This window comes from Cyanistes caeruleus, unplaced genomic scaffold (assembly GCF_971803275.1).
Source record: "Cyanistes caeruleus unplaced genomic scaffold, bCyaCae1.hap1.1 HAP1_SCAFFOLD_65, whole genome shotgun sequence".
NCBI lineage: Eukaryota > Metazoa > Chordata > Aves > Passeriformes > Paridae > Cyanistes > Cyanistes caeruleus.
The window spans coordinates 2,894,610-2,919,736 of NW_028255884.1; the positions used below are offsets into that span (position 1 = coordinate 2,894,610).

The 25,127-nt window shown below is 52.3% G+C and overlaps 1 protein-coding gene across 1 annotated transcript; it reads right to left on the bottom strand.

Annotated features, from left to right (window-relative positions):
* Positions 1-409: 409 nt before the first annotated feature.
* LOC147647183 (uncharacterized) lies at positions 410-13,988 on the bottom strand. Its single transcript, XM_086872570.1, has 4 exons — positions 13,866-13,988; positions 6,138-6,291; positions 2,448-2,526; positions 410-2,261 (listed from the first exon to the last, which is right to left on the bottom strand). The coding sequence occupies exons 3-4, from the start codon at positions 2,497-2,499 to the stop codon at positions 1,255-1,257; spliced, it is 1,059 nt and encodes a 352-aa protein (XP_086728696.1). The 5' UTR covers positions 2,500-2,526; positions 6,138-6,291; positions 13,866-13,988; the 3' UTR covers positions 410-1,254.
* Between the last annotated feature and the right edge of the window lie 11,139 nt (positions 13,989-25,127).

Here is a 25,127-nt window from a genome sequence, read left to right on the forward strand (position 1 = left end):
CATGGAGCTGCTCTCAGGAACCCCCAAAGAGTTGGGGAGTGCCCCAAAACCTCCCGAGAAATGTGAGATACCTTAAAATCTCTTTGGGAACATCCAAATATCCAAAACTCACTAACGGGTTTCCCCTCCATTCATCATCCCCAAACTTTGGCTGTCTCATTGCAGATCCAACCCCACCTCCCCAATCCCAACCCCAACCCATCCCATCCCATCCCATCCCTGCTGGACATCAAGATCCCCTTCCCAAGTCCTATTTCCCCCATTTCACACCTCCCAAACTCCATCCCACCCATCCTGCCCCACCCAATGCCCATCTCACCCCTCCTGATCTGCATCCCACTTCATCCAATCCCCTTCCAACCCCATTCCACCTGATGCCTTCAGAAGGCTGACCTAGAACAGAGGCAAGACAGAGTTAAGAATGAAGTTTATTAAAAGAATTTAAATACCCCTTGGGCAGTACAAGAGCCAGGCCTACACCCAAGATGGACCAAAAATGGTCACAAAAATGGACAAGTCTCACATTTTTAGAAGTTTAGGTCCATCTGGATATTGCAATCTGTTCACTGTCCAATTACAGCTTCAGATGATGAAGTCCCATCCTTCTTGTTTTCTCTCTTCAGTCCACCCTTGTTTATGCTTCTGGGCCTGAAACTTCTAACGACTGTCCTTGGTATCAAGCTAGAAAAGGAATTGTTTTGTCTACCTACTCTGTGAAGAGAGCTCACTAACACTTAATAGGAAGTTCCAAACTGTAAACCCAGGCAGTGCAGAATATGAAAGATGAAAGCTAAAACTTAAGGCAACACACCCTGAGGGGCTGTAGAATCCAGGAATTCTGGGTGGGAATGAGTAGAATTCAGTGGCATTGAGTGCTTTTGAGGTGACAGATTGAACCCTCTCATCTCTTTGAGTGACAAGAAATGAAAACTACAACAGATAGCACCACAATCCCCAAGTCCTCCCAAGTATCTCTTTTAATCCCAGATTCCCTTAAAGCAGTAGAAAGTGAGGCTTTAGATGCCTTTGATGAATTTGCAGACTTTTACCCCAGTTTTGTCTGTTTTAAAGGGATGAAAATGAATCAAAAGATAGAACCAAAATAAAATGGCCACCAGCCCAGTGTGTTCCCAACACAGATCACTGGGAACGTGGGTGATCAGGGCTCTGCCCAACGTGGGTCCTCTGATGGGGGATGGAGCCAGGGAAGCGCACGAAGCTCTTCCTGCACTTGGGGCACTCACAGGGCTTCCCTTACCGGTGCCTCTGTTGGTGTTGGGTCAAGGCAGAGCTCCTGGAGAAGCTCTTCCCACACTGGGGACACTCGTAGGGCCTCTCCCCAGTGTGGATGCGCCGGTGGTTGATGAGGTTGGAGTTGTGCCTGAAGCCCTTCCTGCAGTCGGGGCAGCGGAAGGGCCTCTCATCCGTGTGAATCCGCTGGTGCACGAGGAGATTGGAGCTGGTCTGAAAGCTCTTCCCACACTCGGAGCACTCGTAGGGCCTCTCCCCAGTGTGGATCATCTGGTGGATGGTCAGTCGGTACCTCCATCTGAAGGTCATCTCACATTCCCCACACTCATAGGGACGTTCCCCAGTGTGGATCCTCTGGTGGAGGATCAGGCTGTTGCTGTGGCTGAAGCTCTTCCCACACTCGGGACACTCATAGGGCCTCTCCTCAGTGTGGATGCGCCGGTGGGTGATGAGGTTGGAGTTGTGCTTGAAGCCCTCCCCACAGTCAGGGCAGCGGAAGGGCCTCTCATCCGTGTGAATCCGCTGGTGTACAAGGAGAGTGGAGCTCCTCTGAAACCTCTTCCCACACTCAGGACACTCATAGGGCCTCTCCCCAGTGTGGATGCGCTGGTGATGGATGAGTTGGGAGTTGCAGCTGACACCCTTCCCACATTGCCCACACTTGTAGGGCCATTCCCCAGTGTGGATCATCTGGTGGCGGATCAGGGTTTTCCTCTGGCTGAAGCTCTTCCCACACTCCAAGCACTTGTAGGGCTTCTCCCCATCCTGAAGCTGCTCATGGACCACCAGCTCAGAGCCCCGTCTGGACCTCCGGCCGCCTTCCCGGCACAGGGTGGGTCTTTCCTCCTCAGAGCACCCTGGGATGGCTTTGGAGCCCCTCCTCCTGCGGGATCTCGGAAGCTTTTCCTCCCCATTGGATTCCTGCACTGTGGAGCTGCTCACAGTGGCCTCTTCCATGAGGTTCTGCTGTGGGGATTTGTCCTCCCTGGTCTCCATCCTCAGCTCCTTGTCTGGGGGAGGAAGGACAAGGAGAGGATGGGATTTGCATCCGTGCCAGAGGGAAGGGGAAGGAGATCCCCCCAGTGCGTCCCTGGCAGGACGGCGTCGGCAGCGGGGTTGTCCTGTAGCCGGGGGCCAGGCTGGGCTGGGAGATGGAGCAGGAGAGAGGGGGAAAGGGGCACTGACTTCCTCTTCACCTGCCTGGGTGTCCTGGGACATCTTCCTCTTCCTCGCAGCCTCCTTCTCCATCTTGCCAAGGTTTGGGAATGGGAAATCCTGGTTTGGGGAAAAATACAGTTCATGAGCACATTGGGTTAGGGGGCTCCCCCTGTGCAAGTTCATCTCTAGAAGTCACCAAGCCTCTGGAGTCTATAAAAACCTCCCAAACACCAAGATTCAGCCCTGAAAATGTTTCCCAGGAGTTCTTCATCTCTGGTCTCTCCCCTTTGCTGTTCAGAGTTTCCCCCCTGTCCCAGCTGCTGGGGGTTACGCTTGTACTGGGGGTTCCCCTGTCTGCTCAGTCCCTGCCCTCCCCAGGCTGCTGGGAGTGCCAGGAATCCAAAAAGCTCCCCCTGTTTCCATCTCCCCACTTATGGATTGTGGGACCCCCAGTGTTCCCCCAAGGGGCATTTTCTGCTCAGCTTTGGAGTTCTTCATTCTCCAAACATCCCCCCAAAAAAAACACCCCAGGAACCCCCCAGGATATCTGGGCCAAGCTCCCCCTCCCTGGGCACCTACAGGATGGAGGGGGGGTGATGATCCCATGGGTGAGGGGCTGTGAATTTGGGTAATGCTCCACCTCGTGGTTCCTTCTACTTTCCCTGATCTTCATTTGTCCCTCCTCTTCCTCCTGCTCCTCCTCCCTAACTCCACCTTCTTCTCCGACTTCCATCCTTTCTCTCCTTCCTCCCTCCTCTTCCATCCCTCCTCCTCCTCCCCCAGGAGCAGTGACACCCTCGGTGCCCCGTTCCCAAACCCCTCACAGCCCATGGCAGGAGCGGGGATGGAGCCGGGACAGGTCGGGATGGGCAGCGTGGGGCTCTCCGCTGCTCCCACCCGCTGGGGACGGGGGGAACCCGGCCCGGGGAAAAGGAGAGGGAAAGTAGGAAAATTGGGGGCTGCAGATCCAACCTGGGGCTGGCTGGGGACCCTGGCTGGGGACTGCCAGCCCTTGGGGCTCCTCTGGGGAGATGTGGGAGGGGGGAACACAGAGAGGGCTGGGGGATCCCAGGAGTGGCAGCACTGGCAGGGACTGGTTTGGACTGGGGTAACTGGAACCTTACTGGGGCAACTGGGAATGACTGGGAATGAGCACAAGAATGCTGAGGGCACATGGGATATACTGGGAGTGTCTGTGACCATACTGGGAACAGCTGGAACCACACTGGGGGCAACTGGGAGTGAGTGGAACCGTGCTGAGATGGGCTGGGACTATTCCAGGGACAACTGGGATCACACTGGTAGGAACTGGGAAGAATTACAACTATTCTGGGATCATACTCAACTGGGATCATACTGGGATCACAGTGGGAGCAGCTGGGTCCCTGCTGGCTGAGACTGGGATCCCACTGAGGGTGACTGGAATCATACTGGGATTGACTGGGAGTGGCTGGGAACAACTGGGATCATGCTGAAAGCGACTGGGAAGAGCTGGGAATGACTGGGAGCGTGCTGGGGCTGACTGGGATATACTGGGAGAGACAGGGAGTCCCAGGGATCCCACTGGAGGCTACTGGGGTCACACTGGCACTGCCAGGGAGCAACTGGGGGCCACTGGCCTCATACTGGGAGTGACTGGGATTAGACTGGGAGTGACTGGGATCAGACTGGGAGTGACTGGGATTAGACTGGGAGTGACTGGGATCAGACTGGGAGTGTGAAGTAAACTGGAAAATTGGGGAAAAAATGGAAAAAAGCCCAGGATAAATTCAAGGAAAATGGAAGGGAAAATTCGGGGAAAAACCAAAAATATCAGGGTGAAATCCAAAAAAATCAGGGAAAAATCAGGAAAAAATTGGGAAAAATTTGGGAAAAACAGGGGAAAATCTGACAAAAAATTGGGGAAAACCAGGAAAAGTTTGGGGGAAAAAAAGAGCAAACTTAAGGAAAAAAATGTGAAAAAATTGGGGAAAAATCAGGAAAAGACAGTGGAAAAAATCTGGGAAAAATCAGGAAAAGTCAGAAAAAATGGGGAAAAAATCAGAAAAAATAGGAAAAGAAGGAAAACTCATGAAAAACCAGGGAAAATTGGAAAGAATATTTGGGAAATCAGGAAAAAAACTGGGAAAGAACTTGGAAAAATTGGGGAAAATCCAGAAAAGAAAGAGGAATACAATCTGAAATGTAATAGGAAAAAAACCAGGAAAAATCAGGTAAAAACTAGGGAAATTTGAGAAGAAATTGGGAAAAAGCTAGAAAAAAATTGGGAAAGGAAGAGAAGAATCAGGAAAAAATGGGAAATACATGAAAAAATTGTGAAAAATTGTGAGAAATCAGGGAAAATATCAGGAAAAGAAAACCAAAAAGACCCTAGGAAAAATCAGGAAAAATCAGGAAAAAATTGGGAAAAATATTGGAAAAATGAAGGAAAAAACAGAAATATTTGAGAAAAAATTGCAAAAAAATAAGGAAAATAATTGGGAAAAAATCAGAGAAAATATGTGGAAAAAAAAAGAGAATCAGCGGAAAATCAGGTAAACAAACAGGAAAAGGATAAAAAAATCTGGGAAAATCAGAAAAAAATAATGAAAAAAAATCAGGAAAGAATTGGGGAAAACCAGAAAGATTAGGGAAAGGAAAAGGGAAAAATCAGGGAAAAAAATGGGATTAAAACAGAAAAAAGCACAAAAATCAAGAAAAAGTTTAAGAAAAAAATGGGAAAAAAATGAAAAAAAAATCAGAAAAATAAAAAAATAATGAAAAAAAATCATTAAAAAAATTATAAAAAAATCTGGAAAAATCTGGAAAAAATGGGGAAAATCTGGAAAAATATTGAGCAAATATTGGGTAAAATCAAGAAAAGAGAGGGAAGAAACCTGGAAAAAATCAGGAAAAATCAGTAAAAAAATTAGGAAATACAGGGAAAAATCAGGGACAAATTGTGAAAAAAAATGGGGAATAACCAGGAAGATGCTGCAAAAAGAAGAAGGAAAATCAGGAAAAAGTGGGGGAAAATCAAGACAAAAATTTAGGAAAAAATTTGGGAAAAAACAGGGAAAAATGAGAAAAAGAAAGAGGAAGAAGACTGGGAAAAAAATGGGAAAAATCAAGGGAAAAAAAAAAGAGTACAAGAAAGTGGGGAAAAAAACTTTGTAAAATTGGGAAAAAAATTGGGAAAAAAAATAGGAAATATCAAGGAAACAAACAGGAAAAAATCAGGAAAAATTAGGAAAAAAGGGAAATATTTGGACAAATCAGAGGGAAAAATCAGGAAAAAAACCTGAAAAATATGTGAAAAAAATTGTGAAAAAAATTGTGACAAATGAGGAAAAATAAGAAAAAGGGAATAAAACCTGGAAAAAAAATCAGAGAAAAAAATCAGAAAAAAAATTTTAAAAATTGGGGGAAAATCAGGGAAAAAAATGGGAAAAACAAGGGAAAAAAATTGGGAAAAAATGGGAAAAAACAGAAAAATTATTGAAAAATTAGAGAAAAAATTGGGGAAAAGACAAAAAATTTTGAGAAGAGGAAAAAATCAGGAAAAAGAAAAAAATCAGGAAAAAAATGGTGAAAAAACTGGGAAAAATTCAGGGAAAAATAAGGGAAAAATAAGAAAAAAATAAGAAAAAAAAAAAAAAGAAGAGAGAAAAAGATTGGGGAAAATCAGGAAAAAAACAGGATAAAATCCCCCTATCCCATTTTTCCATGGAATTTTGGGAATTGCCTACCTGGGAGGTTGTAGAAGAATTTCCGGACCTGGGAATCCGGGGAGTGGGGAAAGGTGGAATTGCAGATGAGCTGGTCCAGATTTTTGGGAAGGTTGATGGCCTGGTCCTATTACAGCTTCCAGAATGTTCGGATGAATTCCACACCTCCTTCCAGCTAGAAATCATGGAAAAATCATGGAAAAATCATGGGAAAGCTGTGATTCAAATTCATGGAGTTTTGCCCCCAAAGCACCCTTTTTTCCCACCAAAATTTCTATTTTTCCCCCCCAAAATATTAATTTTTTGGAATAATTAAATGGGGAAGATTAGGGGGAAATAGGAAAAAATAGGATGGAAATGGAGCAAAAATGGGGGAAATTGGAGCCAAAATGGGAAAATAATAGGGAAAAAATGGGATAAAAATAGAGAAAAATGGGATGGAAATGGAGGAAAAATTGGGAAAAATGGGAGAAAGGAATGGAAGAAGATGGAGATAAAATGATGGAAGAACGAGATAAAACCAGGATAAAAATGGGGAAAAAAAATGAGGGAAACTGGGAGAAAAATGAAGGGAAAATGGGAATAAAAATGGTAAATGTGAAGTGAAAGTGGGAGAAAAATGGAAGAAAATGGGGAAAACAGGAGAGGTCATGGGGAAAAAACTGGGGAAAAATGGAGCAAAAAGAGGGTAAAATGGGGAAAAAATAGATTAAAATGCAGGAAAAAATGGGAAAAAAAAAAGAAAAATTAAGAAAAAATAGAGGAAAAATGAGTTTAAAAGGGGGAAATGGAGGAAAAAAGGAGAAAAATGGGTGAAAACTAGGGAAAAATAAAAAATAGGATAATAGAGGGGAAAAAATATATGAAAATGGGATAAAATGAGGAAAAATAGAAAAAAAATGGATAAAAACGAGATAAAACCAGGAAAAATTTGGGATAAATGGGATGAAAATGTGGGAAAATGGGGATAACATTTGGAAAAAATGCAGACAAGTTGTACCCTAATAGGGAATGACTGGGAGTGATTTGGATTATCATGGGGCGCAGAGGAAACTGGAGCCACACCGGGGGAGCAACTGGGCTCATGCTGGGAGCAGCCACTGCCGGCACCGGGAGCCCCGAACCCCTTTCCCGGCCATGCCGGACCCGCATCCCCCCGGCCCCTTTGCCGGGGCTCTGCCGCCACCGCCACCGGGACCCCCCAAAAACACCTCCCGGGGACCCCCGGGGTGCCCCCGAGGGGCATCTGCGGCTCGGCTCTGGAGCCCTGCCATCCCCAAACATCCCCCCCAAAAACCCCAAAGCCAGGGAGCCCCGGGGGATTTGGGGCGAGCTCCCCCTCCCCGGGCACCTGCGGGATGGGGGGCGATGGTCCCGAAGGAGCTGCAGATGCAGAGAGCGGGGAGCGCAGGTGGAGCCTCCTCTGCCTGCTCCAGCTCTTCCTCCTGCTCTGTCCCTCCTCTTCCTCCTCCTCTGTCCCTCCTCTGTCCCTGGGCGTGGTTCGGAGCCCTCGGGTGAGCGGGGCCGGGCCGGGACACGATGGGAAAGGGCTGGGTCCCCCCCAAACCGAGCTGGGGGCAGCGGAGCTTTGGGGGAACAATGGGAACGGGGCGGGACAGGGGAACAGGGGGAGGTGGGAGCACTGAGGGTCCCCCAGTTCACCCCAGGAGCCCCAAGCCCCGTCCCAGCCCCCCCAGTTCCCCCCGCAGCCCCGGCTGAGGGGGGCTCAGCCCAGGAGCCGCCGTCGTTCGGGGCTCCCCCGAGTGCAGGAACGGGAGAGTTCCCGGCTCGGGGAGGCCCCAGCACAGGAGGGGATCTTGTCCCTCTTCCAGCGCCTTTCAGGGTCTTCAGGCCCCTCTCAAGAGGAGTTTTTCTCTTTTTCAGGTTTTTTCGGGGGGATCCCACCACTACAGGGGTGTTTTTTCCTCCCCATTTTAGGGTGTTTGTGCGGCCGCAGCCCCACAAGCCCCTTTTGAGGGGGGATCATGACGGCTTTAAGTGACATTTTTAGGGGTGTCCCCACCCCAAGCCCCTGTAGGGGATGTTTTGTCCCCCAGGGTGGATTTTGGGGGTTCTCTCTACCATGGCCGCTTTAAGGGCCCCCGGTGTTGTCGGGTCCCACTGTAACTCCTCTTAAAAGGGCAACACCGCTCCCGTTGGTTCCGGCAGTGGAGCCCGGGAGGGGTTGGGGGTCCCGGGAGGGGTTGGGGGTACCTGGGTGATGCCGATGAAGGCGATGGGGTCCCCATGCTGGGTGCAAACCTTTGTGAGGGGTTCCTGGGGATTTTCAGAAGTTCTGGGTGTTTTTGGGGCCATGGTGGTTTCTTGGGAGATCCCAAGAGAGTTTACAAGGGTCCTGATGGGGGAATTTGGGCGATCCCGGGAGTGGAATTTGGGATCTCAAGGTTGTTTTGGGGAACCTGCTGGTGATGGAGATGGGGACCCCATGCCAGGTATGAACCTTCTCAATGTCTGTATGGGGTTTTGCGGTTTTGGGGAGTTTTTGGACCATCCAGGGATGTGTTTGGGATCAGGGGAGGTTGGGGTGTCCCGGGGGGTTTGGGGGTTCTCGGCAGGTTTGGGGGTACCTGGGCAATGCGGGTGGCAGTGCTGGGGACCCCGTGCCGGGTTTGAACCTTCTCACAGCGCACGGGCAGCGTCAGCGTGTTCAGGGAGATCCTGGGGGGCCTGGGGGGTCACCCCAAATCCCAGGGACCCCAAATGCTGAGGGACCCCCCGAACTGCCCTCACCGCTGGATCTGCTGCAGGCAGGGGGGCACCAGCACTCGGCCCCCACCCTCCACCATCACAGGGGGGCTGTGGAAGAAATCTGGCGGTGCACGGACAGGTCGGGTGGGACCCCCAAAGTCCTGGGGGAGGGGACACAGGGGGACTTCCAGGGATTCCCATTATGGGGGAAAGAAGAGGGACCAGGAAGAGTTTGGGGGGCCTGGGTGGGTAATGGGAGGGACCCCCAGAAGTCTTGTGGGGGTGGGGATGGCAAGGAACAGGGCGACCCCCAGGATGGGTTTGGGGGGGAACCGGATTGGAGCTCCCATGGCAGCGGGATGGGGAGATCTGCCCATGGAATTCCATGGGAATGACATGGCAGTGAGATCCATCTACAGAATTCCCATGGGAATTGGACAGCAGTGGGATCCATCCGTGGAGGTCTCACGGGAATGGGATGTCTGAGATCCATCCATGGAATTTCCATGCGAATTCCCACGGTCACAAATTTTGCCCTCACAAATCCCACATTCCAATTCCCATATTCCCATGGGAATTCTGCCCTCCCCACCTTTACACTCCAGCGCCTCCCGCCCATATCTGACATATTTCTGGAGACATTCCCTGCAGCTGTGAGCCAGGGAATTTGTTAATCCCTCAGCCTGGATCTCAGGGATCCCCATGGCGGTGCCACAGTTGCCATCGCAGCCCCACAGATCCCCCAGCTCCGGCTCCCCCCGCTCAGCCCCGCTCTGGCTGTGCCGCTGCTGCAGCATCTGCAGCTCCCCGCTGGCCCCGTGCCGGTGCCGCTCCTTGTGCCGGCCCTGGCTATCCCAATATCCCAGCCCTGGCTATCCCAATATCCCAGCCCTGGCTATCCCAATATCCCAGCCCTGCCTATCCCAATATCCCAGCCCTGGCTATCCCAATATCCCAGCTCTGGCTATCCCAAGATCCCAGCCCTGGCTATCCCAATATCCCAGCTCTGGCTATCCCAAGATCCCAGCCCTGGCTATCCCAAGATCCCAGCCCTGGCTATCCCAAGATCCCGGCTCGGCTCCGCCCGGCCCCGCTCGCTGCGGCGGCGCTGGAAGGGGATCCCAGCCAGGGACCCCATGGACATGGACTGCGGGAAGCCCGGGCCGGGCTCCGACAGCGCCGCGTGCAGGGAACGCAGGGAGAGGAGAACTGGGGGGACATTTGGAGATTTGGGATCGGGGGGGTCACGGCTGAAGGAAAGGGGGAACGGGGAGAGCCGGGAAGGGCATTTGGGGATGCCAGGAGTGACAAGAGGGGAGGCTAGGGCTGGCTAGATGTGGCATGGCTGGAGTTCAGGGCGTTCCTGTACCCAGGAAAGGGAGCTCCAAGGGTCCCCGCTGTCCCCATTGCCAGGACAGGGCAGGGAAAGCCGGGATGGCTGGGAATAGGGGTCCCGGGTGTCCTGAGTGCTGAGGAAAGGAGGGGCTGGCTGCTGGGAGAGGCAGGAATAGGGGTCCGGGGGGTAAATGGGTCAAGGAGAAGGGGGCTCTGGGGGCTGTGAGAGGCGGGATGGCCGGGAAAGGGGTGCAGGCGTTCCTGGTGCCTGATAAGGGGGTGCAGGGTGGGACCCACGGCCGGGAATGGGGGTTCGCTGGGATGGCGGCGCCCAGGAATGGGGGTTTAGGGGCCCCTCGGCGCTCCGGAATGGGCGATCAAAGAGTCCCGGTGCCGGGGGTCCCCCTCACCTCTCGCCGCCCCCCGGGAGCGCCCCCGGCCCCAGCGCTGGAGCCATCGCGCTGCTCCGCTGCGGCCCCGCCCACAGCCCCGGCCCCGCCCCCAGAGCCGCCTCCGGCCCCGCCATTGGCGCCGCTCTTTGCTGCCCGCCAGTGGCAGCCCGAGGCTGCAGTGACGTCACCGGTCGCCGGGCAGATCCCGGCGGCGCAGGGCGGCCAAGGCGGAAGCGAAAGTGCCCGAGGGAGCGCGGGGGGAGGGGACGGGGCAATTCCAGGGAATTCCCCTGGATCCCCTCCCGGGATCCCCCGGGACCCTCCTCGGCCGCGCACTGCGGGACCCCCGGGACAAACTGGGCTGAACTCCCGGGCCCTGCGCCCAAACTCTGCCTGCAACCCGCCGGCTTCGGCCCAAAGCGGGGGAAGCCCCGGCATCCGCGGATCCCATTTTTCCTGCGGCTGCGGCTCCCCAGCCCCGGCGGAGCAGGAGCGGGCGCTGGGAGCCCGAGCCCCGATTCCCAATCTCCTTCCCTCTCTCTCTGCTGCTCTCTCCCTCTCCTTTGGGTGATCAGAAATGCCAGAGCGGCTGGAGAGCCCCGTGCCCAGCTCGGCTTTCCCTGGAAAGGGAGGCCTGGGGGTGCGGTGCCCCGGGATGGCCGGGAATGGGGCTCCGGGGGTCCCCGGGCTGACGGAACCGGGGGATCCAGGGGCTGCCAGGGGAGGATCCCCGGGAAAGGGGGTGCAGGGCGCTGTTGGTGCAGGAGAAGGGGGTGCAGGGGGTCCCGGAGCTGGGGAAGGAGATGCGGGGGGGTCCCAGGGCCCAGGAATGGGGATCCAAGGGGGTCTGGAAAAGGCTGAGCAGGAAATCCAGGAGTACAGACCTAATTCACATCAGAGACACAGAAATCCGGATGCAACAGGAAACCAAACACTAAGGACTCCACACCTTGGAAACAATGAACACTAAACCAATGAATTTCTATGGGTTCAGACTGAATAAAGTTTAGGAAACATCTAGTAAAACTCACATGTCATGGAATGATTTTCTCTGCACATGCAGACTGTGTGTGATTGAAATGATTCTGTTCAGAATCAAGTCATGCTTTATTTCTCTAAAGACATTGTTGGAGAGTTTTTGCTTTTCACAGTTTCAGTGAAAGGATTACACCATTAGAAGAATTTTTTGCAATAATTCTACTTTTATATTGTCAGTTCTGCTTGGGCCAGGGGTGTGAGAATCAGTTTTTAGTCAGAGAAGAAAAAGAAAATACTTGATTTCTTTCTAATTTTTGTTTTTATGTTTGTGTGTGGCTCTTAGCGATGGCAACATTATGGTATGGGTTTTTCCATGTTCACCATTAAGCTGCATTTTGAAAACTAGAAGACCTTGAAAGGAGGCCCTTTAAAATGTAAACAGTTAATAGAAAATTGTTTAAAAAAAACAACAAAGAAAAAGCAGATGGGGGAGGGAGCCCTCCATGTGAGTCATCCCATGGCTGCCCTGGAAGAGAAGCTTCATTCCAGGCAGCCAGGAGAGGAGCTTTAGAAATGCAAATTAACACCTCTGGGGCAAAGCCTGGACAATGTACCAGGGTGTTCCTGCCTGGGGGAGGAATTGGCCTGAATTCCTCTGCCCCTCACCCCAAGCTCTGCCTGGGGGCACAGGCAGAATTTGCACAGCTAAAGGCAGAGCCCATGGTGAGGATATCTGACTGCAGCAGAAATTGGTTAAGCTAAAAAGGAAAACTGCAAATGGACAATGTTGTGAAAATTTCACTATAAAAAATGGGGGAGAATCATCCCACTCACCACCTCAACTTGTGCTCTCACTTTCTATGTTATATAGGGTGAATTAGAGCACTGGGGTTTTTTTGCTACCCCAAGCGAAATCAGTTGGGAATCCAAGTATGTGCTGATTTAATTAGAGAAAAGCCCAAAATTGATGCTGCCCTGACTGGAGGGAGCACCAAAAAATGGGGAAAAGATGAATGGCCACCAGAACAAATCCTGCAACACCATGGGCCAGCCCCGGGGAACCCTAATGAATTCATATCAGGAGCCAGAGAACTAATTTATCATTTCCATGGCATAATTAGATTACAGGATGTCTTCAAAATAATACCAACCAGACAGCTCCAGTTCCTGACTTCCCAACCAATCCACTCAGATGAGGAACACATTTCACCATGGGATGGGGTCAGATTATCTTTTAGCAGAAAAAGGAGGCAGAGTTTGTGGAAAGTTAAATGACTCAAACTGCTGTTGGCAAATAGATCACAGAGGAAAAGTGGAGAAACACATAACAAAGGATATAAGAAAAATGTAACGTACCGGTCCAAATGTGGAAAGGATGGGAACGGGCAACTTTTTTGTGGTTCCCTGGCAGACCATGGTTTAAACTAATGCAGTTTCTCCTCTTATGTGCTACAGCAACTCTCATCTTTTCACCATGCACACACCTTGCTGAGTGCAGCTCATTCAGCAGCTGAGCAAGGGGATGCAGGGGGCAGCCAGGCCTCCTGAGCCACAAACGGCTACAAAAGGACAGAGAATGAGGGCACTGAGAGCAATCCCAAAATCAAAGAACACCCAGGAAGAAAAAACAGAGTCAATGAGTGAATCTGCTTGCAGATAGGGCCACGGACTTGTACATAAGGAAGCAATGGGAAAAAGCATCAGTTTCAGAAAATGTTACTAATTGGCAAGGACCGCTGCTCAGACAAAGTCCCGCTAAATTCCTGAACTTCCAGAAGAACAAAGACTTAACAGAGCCATCAATATCGGATGTTCTACAAAAGTGGTGGGTACATATTAACCGGGACATGCAGGAGGCAGATGGGGAAGTCTGAACCTTCCAAGCACCTCCGCCAGTGGGGAAAGGGACAGGGACACGCGGCCGGGAAAATCAGGACAAAAACGAGGCCGCGTCCTCCAGCAGCTGGAGAGAGCGCACGGCAAATGCCCCACGGCCTCTCCCTTTGGGCAGCAATAAAGTCACTCTCACACCGCTCCTCTGCCTCCTTTGGCCACACAAACCTCTGGCGCCGGGAATTTTCCCGCCCAGCCCCGGGCACAGCGCAGCCACCTCCGGGCTACCGACACGAAGCGGGACGAGCCAGCGCTGCTCCGGCACCGGCTCCTGCCGAGGCCCCAGCGGGAAGGAGACCGCGGGCAGCCGCTCCCGCAGCGCCCTCACGCCAGGGCCAACACGGGCCGGCCACGGCACAAGCCACCCGCCACAGCCCCCCGCCGCCCCCTCCCGGGCCCGCAGCGAGCCCCGAGCCCCCGCAGAACCGAGCGCGGCTCCCACCTGCGATGGCTGGGGCCGCCTCCGAGCTCCGCCGCCGCCTCACCGGGCTCCGGCCGCTGCCGCCGCTGCCGGGCCCGCACAGACGCTCCAGCAATGGCGGCTCTCCTGCCCCACGGCCGCCCTGGGGGCGCCAGCGGGGCCGGGCTTGTCCCCGCTCTGCCCAATCAGCGATCGCCAGAGCCACGAGTGACGGCAGCAGCAGCCAATCGCAGCCAGCGGCGGGCTCTGCACACGGCACAGCCCCGCCCCGCGCTCTCAGGGCCCGCCCCGGGCTGTGTGAGGGGAAGGGCGGAGATGAGGAACAGGCCTGGAACGGGCCCGGCCCGAGCCGCCATTGAGCTCCCAACACAAACAAAGTTCTGCGCAGCTCCCGGCCCGCCTTTCCCTGCCCTGGGTGTTCGGTGGCTCCGGCTCAGCGGGAAGCCCTGGAGCCTCACTTCTCCCAGCTCTAATTAGGTGCCTCAGTGCATCGCTCGGATTTCCCCCAAAAAGGGAAAACTGCCCCAAATCCCTGTGGATGAGTGGGGGAGGAGGGAGATTTCTGGCAGAAAATTCCAAAAACTAGAGAAGGATTGTGAGAAGTAAATTAATAGCCCTAAAACCAGCTTCCCCCCACCCCTCCCTCCTCCCAGCTGTGCCTCCTACCCCGGCAGTGCAGGTGCGGTGAATTAAAGGGCCAGGAGACCTTCTGCTCCCATTAACAAGCCTTTATTAGAGAGAACTGGGCCTAGAGGTGGGGGCTCGGGGTGCACGCTGCCGCTGCTCCCTGTGGTCGATGTGGAGGAGGAGGATCACATGGGCCTATTGTCATCCACTGTCAGCAGGACCGGAGCCTCTATCCTCGCCAGGATCACCCAGAGACTCTGTCTTAGGCTCAAAGGTCTAGGGGTGTCTTCCCTCTCAAGTCCTGCCCAGGTCATGGCAACCAGCTTGCCGGACTGGGATTAGCGCACCCAGTCTCCCCAGGTCCCCGCTGCCTCCACAGTGTGGTCCTCCAGATGTTCCCTGAGCGTGGCTCGTTGTCCAGGGCTGTCTTTGCTCCCAGGTGGTAATATGATTTTAATATGCACCCGTGTGCAAGTCTTTATGGGAAATGGGGAAGTTCATCCTGGGCAGCAGCGGCTAAATTACCCGATGGGTTGGGAGGGGGTAAGGGATGGGGATACAAATGCAAGGATAAAACAAGTACGAACTTCTTAACAGTGAACCCTTTTGGGACTTACAACACCAAAACCCCTTATCCAGGGACCTAAACTGGGATTGAAACACGAACATATAATTTGAACATTGGGATTTTTATTTATAACAATATCCCCCCTCTTGTAATTTGACCAGGCATCAGCCTGTGTCAATTTGTTATTTCAGGCTCCTGGTAGTGAAACTTCTTTAGTCTTTGGTATTGGTCATATACCCTTTTGCTTCTTTCAGCTCTGAACTTTCTAGCATTAGGATCTTAGTTTTTCCCTTCTCTTGGGTTATTTCTAACGAGTTGTAGATCGTGCTGCTAGACTCTATTACTGAGGTAATCATTCTGATCAAACACGGGATGACACAGGGAAGAAATAACAGTCCTGCTAGTCCCGCTATACCAATGAATGTCACCTTTTCCCACCAGCCCTTAAAGGACCAGAAACTATCCCACCAATCAGTATTCAGGATCGGCATCCATTCTTGGTTCCCTAAGTAGGAGATTTTTCTGATCTCTTTAGAAATGTTCTGGATTACTTCACTTTTATCATCTATTTCTAGGCAGCATTCAGAGGTGTTGAACTTCCCACAGATTCCCCCTCATCAGCGAGAAGGTAATCTACTGCCAGTCGGAGTTGGTACACCACTGTTCGGGTCTGGGAGAGGTGGTCACTTACATGATCAAGAGCCAGGGCTGTTTTGTTCCGTGTTATTTCAATTACAGCTTGGAGCCTGATTATTCTGTTTAACATGTATATTGGGGTCCTATATCCCCAGGACCCATCCTGGGCCCAGGTCGCTGGCCCATAAGTTCTTATTATTTCCTCCAGGGTCCAGACTGTTCCTTTCCAATTCTGGGTCCCTCCTGTGCTTATTACACTCCTCTTCTTCCTTTTTAGGGGCCTCTTTAGGTTGTCATATGCTGGTACTCCAAGCTCTGAGCCAATCTCTTTTGGGAGCAGGAAGAAAGCTGGCTTTATCACCCCAATCGTGCAGCTACCTGACCAGTCTCCTGGTAGATGTGTATAAGCTGCATCCCTGCAGATCCAAAAGAAATCATCTGGGGCTTCCCAAAAACCCTCCCTGTCTTCATAGGGGTACTCCCAATGCTTTGATAGGCTTCTAATTCCCCAGAAGGGATTGATCCCTCTTTCTGCACATTCATAAAGGTTATATCCTTCGTGATGAATGCACCCTTTTTCCCTCTTCTCTAAGGATCAATATCTTAGGTTGAGCTCCTGGGGGAACCCATTTAGTTCCTAGATTCTTCGTTATATCTTTTGCATGCCATCCGCCCCACCAGGGTTCTATATCTTTTTCCAGTTTGTAGAATACAGTCTTCCCCAATTACCTTAGCCTTTAACTCCCATTTTTCCCTTCTCCTATACCCTGGTGTGCTTTGGCCTTCCCCAGTTCATTTTATGCTTAAAATTTCTCGAGGTTTCAAGCTAATTCCCTCCCAGGGCCAAATATCAGACATTTTAGTACTCCCACATACCCAACAATCAGTTATATTTAATTCCTTGCTGATGTTTTCAACTAAATCAATGAACAAGTTCTTCCCACTCAAATTTTCCTATTCTTCATTTCCCACGCTCATGTCCACTCTTTTCTCCTTTACCACATCAGGTTCACCTTTTACTGGTTCGTTCTTTTCAAAGCACAGCCAAGTATCCCTCATGGGACAGTCTCCCAAAAGACGTTCTCTAAAAGTGACCGTATTTCTGGTAATCCAATATGTTTTTCCATTTTCTTGGCATTCTTCTAATTGTGATTTGTTGTAGCAAGAAGGACTCAAGTTTGTGTGGACCCTTACCAGGGACCCTAGATTTTCCCCATCATACAAGGGATAATAACATTTCATGCAAGAGTCTGTCCCCATGGCATTGGTGAGGTGCATTGCTGTCACTAGACCTACATGAGCCTTGTGATGATCCTTTTAGGCTCCCTCTGGTCCCTGACTCCCAAGAGTCCAGCAGGAACCATGTTTGATCTCCCCTGGTCTTGCCTCTTGGGGTTTCCTCACACTCTTTTGGGGGTCTGAGTCCAAGGCTTACAGCTTTATTATTTTTTTGTCCTTCTCCTTTTTACTGTTGTCGGTTTTGGTCTTGGGAAAAGCTGCCCAGGGAGGAATATAGTCTTGGCTAGGAAATTGGAGCCTTATTCGGGGGGGGAGGGGTTCTTTTACTTTTTCAAATAATAATAATAATAATAATAATAATAATAATAATAATAATAATAATAATAATAATAATAATAATAGTTACAAGTTAACCACAACTGGAAAACACCTTAACATTAGTTCACTGACTTTAAAGAAACACTTAACCACAAATGTTGCAGCCAAGAGAACACTTAACAACAACTGTTGTAATTCCAGTTCCTGGTTGGGGACTTTAGTCTCTGGGTTTCCTTCTTTAGGTTATTTTCAAGTCCTTGGTGTTGGGGACAACAGTCCAGTTAGAGGAATCTTTTTCGGAGTTGACTTCCCCATCTGGTGGTGCCACTGGTCCTTTAACTCGAGTCACGTGTGTCCACCCTTTTTCCCGGGTTCTCACAGCCGTATGTGTGGTGAGTTGAAATTGGTAGGGTCCTTCAAACTTTGGAGTGAGAGGAGAGTTAGCCCAAGATTTTACCAATACCCAATCCCCGGGGTTGATATGGTGTGTGTCTACCTCAAAGGGAGGAGTTTGAGGGAGATACCCTTTTTTCCTGAGGTTTTCTAAAGTTTTAACAACAGTTTCCAAATACCTCCTTGAGGTTTCTTCCCCTTCAGTATACTGGGCAGTGCTGTAAGGAGTAATTAGGAAGGGGAGTCCAAATAACATTTCATAGGGGGATACCCCTAAATCTGCTCGAGGTTGGGTTCTTATCTGTAATAAAGCCAAAGGGAGACATTTTATCCAATCTAATTTAGTCTCCAGAGTCAGCTTGGTTAAGGTCGTTTTTATGGTCTTATTCATCCGTTCTACCTGACCGGAGCTCTGGGGATGCCATGGGGTGTGTAACCTCCACTTTATCCCCAGGGCTTCAGTGGTTTCCTGGAGGACACGGGCAGTGAAATGGGGGCCTTGGTCCGAGTCTATGTTATTGATTGACCCATACCTGGGGACAATATGTTCCAAAAGTATTTTGACTACTACTCTCGCTCTTTCATTCCAAGTGGGAAAAGCCTCTGGCCAATGGGTCAGGTTATCTACGATCACTAGCAGGTGTTTGTATCCCTGTGCTAGAGGCATTTCTGTGAAATCAATTTACACATTTTGGAAGGGTCTCTCCGCTAGTTCCCTCCCCCCTGGTACGGGTTTCGTCATCACTCGTTGGTTTACCCTTTGACACATTACACAGCCCTGAGTGATGGCCTTTGCTATATCATAAACCCCTATGCAGATGTTCTCCCTCAAGGAGTGGTCACATAGACCCTGCATCCCCCAATGTGTCAATTTGTGTATTTCATCCAATACCCTGCTGTTGCAGTCCGCAACTCCAGGATCTCGTCCAGGGAAGCAGCAGGATTCTGGGGACCAGCATCAAACACCAACCGAGACGGGCTCCCGTTCATGAAACCATTTATTCAGCATGGGAACAAAGTCAGGTCCAGAACAGAGAGCCCTGAACAGAGGCACAGCAGGGGCTTTTGAGGGACAGAACCCCCGAGGGTTTCCACCTTTGAGGGTGGAGTTCAGGGTCAGGGACCAGTAGAAGCACAGCAAGGGAGAACCCCTCAGGGAATCAAACCCAATCAGAACACCTGGGCTGCCCTTCTCAAGGGGTTTGGGGTGGGACAATGTAACTCTTTGTCTCCCCTGAGGCCGCTGCCACATCTGCTCCTTTCTTATTTTTTTTTAATTTTTTTTTTTTTATTTTAATTAGGAGCTTAAAATGTTTCCAAACATATACCTTAAAATCTCACCTCCTCCACAGAGCACCCGCTTTGCTTTGTGGGACACCAAGAACTCAATAACAAAACAAACAGAAAAAACAATATTGAAAAGAAACATTTCAATCTCGGACCACGCTGGGCAAATTAAACAGTGATGGTACTTAATGCAAACATAATGGTTTTTTAGTTCAGTCTCTTGCAGTTTAGGATTCTCTTTGAGGAAGGGTGCAGCTCTTAGGTCTCCTCTCACGATGGGCAGAGTTCTTCCATCTCCAGTTTCGGCTCTGGTTCCCATGTGGGCATCGCTGCTTTAGATGATCTCGGTGAAACACTGGCTTTGGGAGCTCAGTTCCAGTTTCGATCTCCCCGGAGGAGGTGTTGCCCAGGATGGATAAGGCAGAGCCCCCAGGGGTGGAGCACCGAACAAAGGGGTGGGAGCGAAGCAGGAGTTACTGGGGGAAGGGAAGGTTCGGGACTGGAAAAGAAGGAGCAAGGCGAGAAACAAGGGATCCCAGACCGCGTGGCCAGAGCCACCTTGGGATGGGGGGGAGGCTGGATGGACTTTCCCGGCCAGGGAACGGGGAATATGGAAAGACAGGGGGTGAAGGAGGACACGGAACAGCGGGCAGACGGCAGCAGACCCGCATCACTCTGGATGTTCTCTGTCCCTTGCCTGCCTTCAGAACAGGGATGGGATGGCAGAAAGACACCGGGGTGATGGGGAGACAGCAGCAGCCCCGAGACATCTTGGCTTTTTTCACCCTTTGTCCTGCCCTTAGGAACAGAGGAAAGGGGAAGGTACAGGGAGGTATACACCAAAAAAAAAAAAAAAAAAAAGGAACTTCACAGAAGACAAAAACAGTCCACCAGAAGAGCCATACCATCCATAATCGTCCATAATGTTAATATAATCGTCCATAATGTTAATATAATCGTCCATAGTATGTCTCGTTGGGTGATGTAAGGTGTCCCAGTGTCTGGTCTCGGCTCCCACACCTCCGTAAGCCCTTTTCGTCCCCATGCCCGAGGCACTCCCAACCCAGCCTTCCTGCCAGGTACTCTCGAGTCCTCCTTTCTTAGGCGGGGGTCTCGCAGGCTCTCAAGCCATCAGCCGGTGACTTACGAGGTGTCCATGGAGCCGGGTGCTGCTGTTCTCTTGCTTCACTGGATGCCACGCAATCTCTCACCATATGTTGCAGTCAGCAAACTCAGGATCTCGTCCAGGGAAGCAGCAGGATTCTGGGGACCAGCATCAAACACCAACCGAGACGGGCTCCCAGTTCATGAAACCATTTATTCAGCATGGGAACAAAGTCAGGTCCAGAACAGAGAGCCCTGAACAGAGGCACAGCAGGGGTTTTTGAGGGATAGAACTCTCAAGGTTTTCCACTTTTGAGGGTGGAGTTCAGGGTCAGGGACCAGTAGAAGCACAGCAAGGGAGAACCCCCCAGGGACTCAAACCCAATCAGAACTCCTGGGCCGCCCTTCACAAGGGGTTTGGGGTGGGACAGTGTAACTCTTTGTCTCCCTGAGGCTGCTACCACACCACTATAATATTTTTTTCCCCTGATCTATCATGCTGAACACCATGCAAGGCTGTAGAGAGGTCAAGACAACCTCTGTTTTTAAAACTCTGCCCTGCAGCTATTCCTTACGGTGCTGTCAGCAGGGAAGATATTTTGTCTTCTAAAACCTTACTTCTGATAGTTTTTCCCATCTGAAAACTATCTGGGCCAGGGGCAGCACCCAGGGACCTGCCCTGCCTGGGGGAACTTATACCTGGATCTTATAACTAAGTATCAGAAACAAGGGCACACACTCTGTATTCCAGACTCCAACATTTTATTCTTATTCTTCATTTTCCATGTTTTAAGTACTACTACGTCTTCATCTACTTCAGCTCCTACCTCTTCTTCCTAATATTCCTATTCTTATTCTTTATCATTTTTTGGTTTCTGGAGGGTCTTATGCAGGTTTTAGTGGGGGAAGGGGGGGGCGGGGTTTGGGGTTTTTTTCTTTTCTACTACTACTTCCTAAAAACAACTTCCTTTTCTTTTGTTAGAATTGTGTGTGTTGCAGTCCAGCAGGCTGCCGTCGTGTCCTGGGAGCAACACCTCCTGTCTGTGTCCATTCCTCATGGCCAAAGTGCCCCAGGATCAGCATGGAGTCCTTTCCTGAGGAGAGGAAATGGCCTTGGAGTGCAGCAGGGAGGAGCTGGAGCCAGTGTCCCTGCAAAGGGCCAAGAGCCGTGTGGCTGTGGCCCTCGGGCACCCGGTGCAGGGGTGCCGCTGGCGGTGCCAGGCTGCCGCTGGGAGCCGATGACTTTCCAGGTGCCTTCCCGGCCGGACGATGGGCCGGGATGCGGCGCTGAGCCCCGGCAGCGAGGGTCCCCCTTTGGGTGCCGCTTTGGGCTGCCGTGTGCCCTCGGGGAGCTGCCCCGGGGGTGCCGCAGAGCGGCCGGGGCCGACTCGGCCCGCAGGGCCAGCACAGGCCGGGGCAGCCCGTGCGGCTCCCTCGGGGCGCCGGGCAGGCCGCGGGGCAGCCGCCATCTGCAGCCCAGCGCTGCTGGCAGCGGGCGCTGATCCTGTGGCTGTGCCGCCAGGCAGGGGCAGCGGAACAGCCCCCGCAGCACCCACAGCCCCTGCAGCGCCCGCAGCGCCTGCCTCAAGAGCGAGCGGCCTTTCCTGTGGGGAAGCGGCTGCCCAGGAGAAGAGACATCTTCCACCGTGGCTTGGGCTGCCAGAGGGCCAGGCCCGGCACAGAGTTGCTCTTGCGGGCACAGCTCGGGCTCCTGGCACTCCACCCAAGCTTCTCGAGGGACAGGCAGCAGGATTCCCTCTCGGGCTAAATCTGCCAGTCTCTGCTGCCTGGCCTCTTCTCCTTCCTCGTGCAGCTCCAGGACGCTCACCTCATCCCAGTCATCGTCCTCCCGCTGCCAGGCCTTGAGCTGGCTGCACAGGATGTCGCAGTATTCCCTGCTGTCCTGAGCCAGCTCTCCATCACTGTCATCATCCCAGCTGGACCTGGAGGATTTTCTCTTTGCTTTGCCTCCAGTCACCTCCTGGCCATCCTGGCACAGCTCTTGCTTGCGGCAAGCTTCCCAGTCCAAGAGTGCCCGGCGGCTCGTGCCTTCTCCTGGGGACAGCCGCTGCTCAGGAGATTCTTCCCAATCTGAGAATTCCTGACAGTGATCGCTGTCCGCCTGCCACGGCTCCTGCTCCCTGCACTCGCCCCACTCGGAGACAGCTGGGGAGGGCTCTTGCTCCCTGCCCTCATCCCAGTCCCAGAAATGCCAGTAGCTCCCCCATACTTACTTGGACCAGCTCTTGCTCAAGGCCTTCATCCTACTCAGAGAGCTCCTGGCAGCTCTGGGCTTCTCCTGGGGACAGCTGTGGCTCAGTGCAGGCTTCCCCTGGAGTCCCTTGCTGGAACTTGTTCATTTCTCCTCGGCAGAGCTCTGGCTCTTCCTCAGCGCAGGACTCCACGGCTCCTCTCCTCCCTCTGCTTGCCCTCTCAGCCTCCTCCTGCTGCTCCCTCAAGGCCTGGGCTCTCTGTGAGCCGGGCCAGGGCCTGTGGGGCTGGGACTTGGGCTTTGCCTTCTCCTCCTCTGTGCCTGCAGTCCTCTGGTGCACACAGGTACCTGGACACAGCCACTGTCCTGGGACTGACCCAGGCCCCACAAGCCCTTTATATACCCCCCAGCCGGGGCGGGCCTCTGCCATGTCACAATGGACTTTGGGCACCGCAAGGTCCCGCGTCACCACGGCCCCTGACGCACCGTGCCTGTGTCACAAAGGCCACCCGGCACCCCGTGCCTGTGTCACAAAGGGCACCCCGGCACCCCGTGCCTGTGTCACAAAGGCCACCCCGGCACCCTGTGCCTGTGTCACAAAGGCCACCCCGGCACCCCGTGCCTGTGTCACAAAGGCCACCCCGGCACCCCGTGCCTGTGTCACAAAGGCCACCCCGGCACCCCGTGCCTGTGTCACAAAGGCCACCCCGGCACCCCTTCAACAGCCCAAGGCACCAGGAGCGGCCTGGAGCAGCCCAGGCCTTGGGGGATTGCAGCCCCTTCTTCTGAGCCGCTCCTTCAAATGATCAGGAGTGGCTGGGGCCAAGTGAAGGTGCAAAAGGAGACCGTGTGTGTCTTCGTTTGAAAGACAGGGGCCTGCTAAGGGAGGCAGGAGGCTCCTTTGCAATGGAAAATGTAAACCCCCTCGCTCCCAATTATTATCCCTTTGAAAGGCGCTCTCTGGCAAAGATAGGAGGACAGGAAGAACAGTTTGTGCTGCTTTTGCATGAATTGCTATTTGGTGAGCAGGGAAGAAGCCCCCCATGGAAATGATTTTACTGAGAGGAGCTGCTAAGCGAGAGCTGCCTCTGTGCCCAGCAAAATCCAAGAGCTGGCTAGCTGTGGGAACTGACTACCTATTAAAGCATTTAAAAAGCTGGATCCACCTCTGTGAGACTGACATTTTGCAGACACGCAAGCCAGGGAAATCTCTCTCTTGCTTCCACCTTTGAGGAGGTACCCGGCTGCCGGTCGGGCCGGGCCTCGCTGCACTGTGGCCCTTGCAGTCGTGCTGACAGTGGCCACAACAATCCTTAAAGCTTCAGGGTCCCCTGACACCCGGGCAACCGAGGAGGAAATTAAAGGAGCAGGTTCGCTGGAGTCCCCAAAACCAACTGGAATAGGAAAATCAAGTAGGGATGAGGCCCATAAAGCCTGCGCAGCACAGGAGCAAAGTGCAAAGACCAGGCCTAGGGGCAGACACAACAATATCTAGGGGAGGTGTGAGGGTGCAGTCTGAGGGCATGGGTCCAGACACAGACTGGGGTTAGAAAGATGCAAAATACTGTGACAAATTGCAACCAATCAGGGGAGAGATACGGGAAGATTCTAGAAACATAACTTTCAGTGTGGTGACTTGATGAACGTATGAATTGCCATCAAGCCTTTGGCAAGTGCTTCCCAAGGCTTGAACTCAAAGCCTGCTGCTTCAGGGCTGAAGTCTTTCTGGCCCTGTGTCCCAGAAGGGCTGAATCGCACAGGCTCGGCCTGGCGGGGCCGGGCTGGCCCCAGCAGTGACCGGGTGGGGACGGGAGGCTGCGGGACCCCGGCTGAGGCTGGGCCGGACCACGGCTGCTCACACCTTGCCGAGCCTAAGCCGTGCCCCGCTGCCGGCCCCCGCTGAGCTGGAGTCCGCTGGGCTCTGGGAGGAGCTCCGGGTGGGTCCAGGCCCCCTCGGCCACGGCCTGTGCAGCACACAGTAATTGAAAGAAATTGGCCAGGAGACAAAACTCCCGTTTGATGCCTTTATTAGGATTCAGCTCTTGGGTGGGGGGGGGCCCAAGGGATTGCTTCCATCACGGCCATTCCCACACTGTCAGCTCCAAACAGGAGACACAATTCAGCTTTGCAGCACACACTGCAGAGCTGGGGCTTCCATCCTCATGAGAGTAGTCAGGGACCTGTCATCCTGGTTTGCTGTCTAGGGCTGTCAGTCCTTTCCAGTCCTCTTAGCTCATGGTGATGCAGGAAGATGGTTTCTAAGCAGGTTTAGGTGATGCAGGGAGATGATCTTGCATCATTGCTTGCTCAAATATGTTTCATTGTCCTTTTATTCCTCTGTTAGCTCATTGTTTTGGTGTCCTGCATGCCTTAGTTTGCATTTTACTCGGTTACACAGCTTCCTGGGAGTTTTTTTGTTCTAGTGTGGCACAGGGACCATGGGAGTTGTCTGGTTCTGCGGCATACCTTTCTAATGGGTTGCTTTTGTTAGTTGGATTTAGCCCCCATGGGAGCAGCTCTGTTACAAGGTAGCAGGGAAGTAAGGGGAAAGGGTACAGGAATGTCTCATAAGAACCTTTAAAACACTTCAGAAACTGGTAAGTAATTAACATTACTAATAACCATCGGAGTAAACAAGGGGTACAAGTTTTACAAATGGGATAAGAACATTAACTGTACCTAACTAAACACAGTATTTTATCCGGGGTGGATTTCTTGAGAGATTTTATTCATGACATGTGCCTGCAAGGATGCGGCACCTCTCTGAGCTGGGGGAGAGGCCAGGGCTGCACAGGGGGATGTTGTTGGCAGCTCCATGAGGACGCTCTGGGACGCTGCCCTGGGGTGTCCAGCACAGTGGGGATGGATCAGCCCCTGCTCTGCTGCTCCTTCCCATCTC

Bases quoted from the DNA above. Each gene is read 5' to 3' on its own strand.
- LOC147647183 (XM_086872570.1), bottom strand. From the start codon at position 2,499: ATGGAGAAGGAGGCTGCGAGGAAGAGGAAGATGTCCCAGGACACCCAG. The intron at 2,262-2,447 runs GTGAAGAGGAAG...TTCCTCCCCCAG, and splicing joins GTCCCAGGACACCCAGGCAG to ACAAGGAGCTGAGGATGGAG.